The sequence below is a fragment of the Onychostoma macrolepis genome, chromosome 07 (assembly GCF_012432095.1).
Source record: "Onychostoma macrolepis isolate SWU-2019 chromosome 07, ASM1243209v1, whole genome shotgun sequence".
Classification (NCBI taxonomy): domain Eukaryota; kingdom Metazoa; phylum Chordata; class Actinopteri; order Cypriniformes; family Cyprinidae; genus Onychostoma; species Onychostoma macrolepis.
This window is the reverse complement of record NC_081161.1, coordinates 15,432,333-15,438,801: the sequence shown is the minus strand read 5'-3', so window position 1 is coordinate 15,438,801 and position 6,469 is coordinate 15,432,333. Positions and strand designations below refer to the sequence as shown.

General features: G+C 36.3%; 1 protein-coding gene across 3 annotated transcripts in view; it reads left to right on the top strand.

Annotated features, from left to right (window-relative positions):
- Nucleotides 1-6,469, top strand: part of pcxb (pyruvate carboxylase b) — a 176,032-nt gene that overhangs the window by 131,963 nt on the left and 37,600 nt on the right. For all 3 annotated transcript variants that reach the window (XM_058781442.1, XM_058781443.1, XM_058781444.1), the window contains exons 11-12: nt 5,476-5,620; nt 5,728-5,817. In XM_058781442.1, the coding sequence (XP_058637425.1) occupies nt 5,476-5,620; nt 5,728-5,817 (235 nt within the window). The remainder of the gene's footprint in view (nt 1-5,475; nt 5,621-5,727; nt 5,818-6,469) is intronic.

Sequence of the window (6,469 nt, the reverse complement as noted above, 5' to 3'; positions counted from 1 at the left end):
GAGATTTTCACTCTCAAACACTTGTAATGTTTAACATGGTTTATACATGACATATACAAGACATAATATAATATTAATGCTAATATTGCAACTCATTTTGTGTTTGAATGTATGTGGCTGTTTTATATACATGCATACTGTACGTGTTTGTTTTGCCTATATTGTTGAGATCTAAATGTCCCTGGAAAAGATCGAATCACCTAAAAATCACCTAAATGGTCCCCACATAAAATGGTCCACATGAGGAAATCAGCTTAATACACTAAATTAGATCATTTTGTAACTCCTGTTTCTGTGACGGTTCGATTTAGAAGATAGGAAATATCATTAACTAGAAGTCAATGGAATTCTCCATCATGAAAAACAAACTTATGTGATATTTGTATATCTGAGAAATAGAAGGAAACAGAGAGAGAAGAAAGTGTGTGTGTCTGTGTTTATCTAGCTGTACCATCACTGGGAACCTCTCTCCATCTCTGCCTGCTATATTTGTCTTGTCTTATTAGTTATTATTGGAATAGATGAGTTATGAACAGCCTTCAAATTTACCCAGTTAAAGGCAAACACACACCGAGAGTGAGAGATTTTGATAATGAGAGAGAGAGAGAGAGAGAATATGTAATGGTGTTATCTTAAGAGAGAGTTTTATATTTTCATTGGTGTCATTTTTCATTTTAAAAAACATTTCAGAATATCTGTTGGCTGGTTTATTTCCATAATGATATTGAAAATGGTGGCCACGTTCTAGCAAGCACAAACGAATACCACACAACGCTCAAACACATTTACACAGACATGCCACTAAAAACAGACTCACACGTCAACAACACATCAACACTCCAGACTAATAATAAATATACAGCATCCATGCAACCATGAAAGCAGCTTGTGCAGGTATGCATATGTGCGTTTATTGTGTATGAGGTTTATTAGAAATGAAGACTATTCAGATGTGACGCACCTAATTTGTTCAGTTGATTAGAGAATGCAGTGAAGTGTACTGAAAACCAGCACTCCTTCCTCATCTTTGTCCTCATTGTTACACTTGTTTTTCTTACTTATATAGTGGGCAGGTGGATTAATCTGACAATATTTAGATTACATGATATTATCTGCATTAGCCAATAAACTGTGTCTAATGAACAGAAGAGTTACTTCACCATATTTTGTGTCTGGAGTGATTTCATTATAGCTGCAGTATAAAAGATTATAAGTATAAAATGAACAAAAATTCATTACTGAGGAAGCACATAAAAAAATCAGTGTTCAAAACTCGCCTTGTGCCTACTTGCCTTACCCTGACACTTGCCTTACCCTGACTCACAATGGTAAATTTATAATCTGAGCTCTTCGTCTGATTTTATGGGAAATGTCAATTTTACATCATGTATCTTTGATTAGCTATGGCCATATACAACCATAAACCAAGAGAATTACTGCGTGTGTGTGTGTGTCTGGTGCATGGTCTGCTTGTTCTGACAGCTTGTATCCATAACTAATGATTAGCATTATTAACAATGAATCGTCCAAAATGTCAAAAAAAAAAAAAAACGAGAGGTCAAGAAATTGACCTGTTTAAAAGACAATTATTCACAGATATTCGGATACAGATACCATTACAAGGTACAGGCTGAAAAATGGAAATTAATTTTTAGAAATATATTAAAGATTACACTTAACAGTGTTATTAAAAGATTACCTTTCAGTAAGCATTAGATGACTTTAAAATGAAAAAGCAGAGATGAGTCAACACAATTAAATATCCAGTATCAACCAAAATCAATAAAATAATAATGATAATAAAAAAAATGTTAATGACTAATATGGTATTGCTATATGGTGCATCCCTAATGATGTCTTTATCTACTGCAAAGACATTTATAAAGATAGCTTCAATGCCCTAATAATGTTGGAGCCGCTGTATTGGGTTTTGCATTAAGCCATTGAAAAGCCCATATTAGTCAACTAATATTTATTTTAACACTATACAGAAGGGCCTCCACCCCCACCCTACTGAACGCATCTGAGTCTGTCTGTGTGAGAGAGCAATGTGTGTGTTTTGTGTTCTTCTATATTTAGTTCCTCCCCCATCCTCACACACGTTTAGTCATAGCACATTCACATTCACACCATTACCATAACATATACGAATCAAAAATGAAGACAATTAATCACTGAGACAGTGTCACGCTTACCATCAAACTCTTCCTTGTTTTGTCTCATGCACACAAACTCTGTTCAGCACCACGGACAGCGCATTGTATAAATGCAGCGTTTGCTTTGCACTGAAAGTTTGTGGCGCTGGCGAATGTTGTTGTCTGCTTACCATCTCTGTTAATACACTTTTGCAGTTTAGTAGAAAAAGAGAGAGAGAGAGAGATGGATGGATGGAACGATGGATTACTTGACAGGCCTCTATTCATGCACTAATGGCTTCACACATTCAGGAAGAATGTGTATGTGTGTTTTGGTTGTGCATATTTTATTTCAAGAACCGTGTTTGTTCTTGAACAGATGTCAATTAAGCTGACAGGACTATACTTTGCTTTGTCACACCCTGCTAGACAGACAAATAAAGGCCTTTCATTAAACTGTCTCAGACCTTCATTTTGCATAGAATTGTGCGCATTCATGATAATTTGTTTATTTGTTTGTTTGTTTGTTTGTTTGTGTGTGTGTGTGTGTGTGTGTGTGTGTGTTTTGTGCAAATAAAGAGATTGTGGACAGTCACAGATCTGTTTGAAATAGGCACATTTTGCCCCAGGGCTGTTTGGAAGTTTGAAGTGCTTAACAAATATTCAGTTTATCTAACATTTAGTGTGTGTGTGTGAGAGAGAGAGAGAGAGAGATAGAGAGTTTGTATAAGTTGGGGTCAGATCTGTCTTTCATGTTGCTCAGTTTGTTATTTTTCTCTCTAATATCAGTTGGTTTTTGGCTTTGGTTCCTGAACACAGAACAGATGGACAGCTGGAAATAATAGACTTCAGCAAGTTGTGAGGCATCACTAGAATTTCTTAAATCTCTGTAGATTATAACATGAGCTCAAGTTTTCTTCTAATTATTAGAATATATCTTGGTTGCATATGCTACAGATTTCATTGCATGCACTTACATGCATATGCACAAGTTCCGTCATAAAAAAAAGTAATCCATATGAATCAAGTGGTTTAATTCAATCTTCTGAAGAGATGTGTTTGCTTTATGTGATGATTTTTTCACTGTGATGATAAACACTGATCAGTGCACATATATCAAAACACATTAAATACAGAAGCTTGTGCATGTTCAGAGTTTTGCACGAACCAATGAGTTTGTTTTCAATATTGTTGAGTTTCCGTGTTTACCATATTTGATGAGCTCTGTATACAGTATCTGCTTTAGTCAAAGTTTACTGCTCAGTTCATATGGATTACTTTAAGGGTTTTTATGAATTTTAATTAAGTTAAACTGAACAGAACTGTATGGCAGTGAATCAGTTATCTGGAATAATAAGTCAAATTGATTCAAACTGAACTGAACTCAGATGAGTCGAATCAAACTAAGTTTAACCAATGCTCATAAAGAGTTGAACCAAACTGAATTGAATAAGAACTGATAAGAATAATCAGAATAAGCTAAATTAAGTCAAACTGAAACTGCTGAATCAATGACCAGGAATAATAAGTTAATTCAGTCAAGGGAAATGAGTCAAACTGAGTCATGTTGAACCAAATTGTATGATCAGAAATAATCATCTGAACCAAACTGAATTCAGGGGAATGTACTGGAATAAAATCAAGGAGCAAAAAAAATGAAGACCAAGAAGCATAGAGAAATGAGAGGCTTCTTTATCAGAAGACAGACATGATTAAACAGAAAACGTTTTTGAGAAAAATAGAGAGATAAGACCGCTGTGAAAGCTGATCTGTTAAATGAAGCCAAAAAAGCTAAGACAGAGACTGAATTTGACCCTGCAGTTCTTGGAAGTAGTGAACGACAGCCAAATTAGAGCAAGAATGACATGAAAAGAAAGACATTCTTTGCTTGATCTCAATCAAACATACAGTACATATATATAAGACCAAGATTTTCCCATTCCTTCTCTCATCCAGGACTTTTTAGATCTTTCCTTAGCACTTATCTGTGTTCTCTCGAACTGTTCTTTTCATAGCTGTTCATCACTCATCACATTAGATCCAAGCAGGAGAGGAATAGGAGGGAAAACTGCATTAAATCCTCCATTAACTCCTCAGCTTCCATTGGTATCCTCTTGAGAAATCCCCTATTTTCTCTCAAGATTTGCTTGGTAATTGGGTTTTGATCCCTTTGTAGAACACAGTGTGTGACGTATGTGAGATGAGGGCATCCCTGTGTGTGTTTGCAGGAATACTGGCAACATAGTAGAGACAAATTGTCAGTTGGTGTAGTCAGCTCTGAAAGGGATTGAATTCAGATCTAACATCATTGCTCTTTTTACCACAAGATCTTTTTTATATTCCTACTGTGACATCATCTTCTGTCTCTCCTGTAGTCCCTTTACACTCTAGATCTCTTTCTCCCTCTAGATCTGTTACTGCATGTCACATAAAAATACACACAAACCCCATCTCTTTTCTGTACTTGCTTTGCACTTGTTTCTTTCTGTCATACGACACATTCCTGTCTCATGCCCCATTGCGTACGCTAAAACAGTGTTTATTGGTGCAGTGAGCAGTATGCACTGCTGTTTTGATAGCTGCAGTCTAGGGGCCTATTCCAGTGCAGGAGCTCTGTAATGGCCTAAACTGCAGCTGTCTGAAATGCTAATGCATTTATAGACGCCATCAGCGAAGAACCGAGTGCTTTCAGACAATACAGATTACAATGCAACCTTCCCACGGCCTATGAGAGTACTAAACAATGCTGCCAATGAAGTGGACAATTATGGGCCCCAGTCGATCTTGATGCTTCGTTCTTCGTTAGCATCACAATAATGTTTTGCATTGTATCTGTTTGTTTATTTGTTATCGTAAGTGGTGTTTGTTAAGGAAAATATAATGAGTATTGCTCATACTTAGAATTAGATGGATGATGAAACAGGATTAAAAAAAATCCTGGAGGACCACTGTCCTGGAAATCTAACCAAAGTCTTCAGGATTACTTGGATTACAGGCAGATGTATTTGATTAGGGATGACATTAAACTCTATAGGACCAGAATTGCCCATCCCTGCTCTAAAGCCATTCTGCACAACTTAGTGACTATATAGCAACACTCTAGCAACCACATAACTGCGTTGTAAAACCACTCAGAACAACTTAATGACTTTATAGAAACACCATAGCAACCACATAATTGCACTCAGAACATCTTAGCAATACAGCAATTGCCAGTTTTGCACATGCGAAGACTCAGATAATTATTATTTGGAATTTACTATAACTTGGTCTATTTCTTAATGCCATACACATGTGACTGTCAGTTGATTATATAAATATCTCTCTCTCTTTCTTTCAGACTAACATCCCCTTCCTGCAGAATGTGTTGAGCAATAGCCAGTTCCTGTACGCCACAGTTGACACCCAGTTTATTGATGAGAACCAGAAACTTTTCAACCTCAAACCTACACAGAACAGAGCCCAGAAACTCCTGCACTATCTGGGTCAGTGTGTGTGTGTATGTGTGTGCATTCATCATTGTTTCGCACCTGTGATAGCCTAAAATGTATGTGAATGCATTTGTTTAAACATCTGCTGTTTTTCTCCACAGGTCACATAATGGTAAATGGACCCATGACTCCTATTCCAGTGAAAGCCAAATCCTCATCTGTTGATCCAGTTGTTCCTTCTGTTTCTCTGGGTATGACACACACACACACACACACTACTTGGAAACTGTAGGTTCCCAAGACACAAATTATTCTTTATTGTTCCAAATTTGCTTGTTTCTGTAAAAGTTGCACTGTTTATAAATAGGTCAAGTCTTAAAAAATGTTGTTGAAGGGAAAATATTGTTACCCTATATTTGTTCCATTAAACACCATGAAGGAGAAGTTTTAAAGAATGTTCTGGTCCAACTAATCTCATGAGAAAATTAACTATTTTAAGAGTTGCTGATTGTATGTTAGTTCATACTATCTGATTCGTTCAAAAACGAAACAAAAAAATGCACATGAAGGTCCAAACTAAAACCTCAGTGGGACGTAAGCAGATTGTACAACGTACAAATGAGATCATGCAAATTCATAAGTATCTGCAGCCAATTCTGTAAAACAGTTACAAACTGTCATTAGAGTGCGTTGCCTGGGCATGCTTTTACATTGCATTTACATGCATTTACAATGCATGGAGAGTGGAGCTTTTAAGCTTCAGAAAGAGTGAACAAGCACCATAAAAGCGTCATTAAAGGGGTTCAAATGACCTGTGCACTATATTCTAAGTACTCTGAATCCATACAATAGTTCTATGTGAGGAAGAGACACAAATTTCAGTGATTATTCTCCAATAATTCT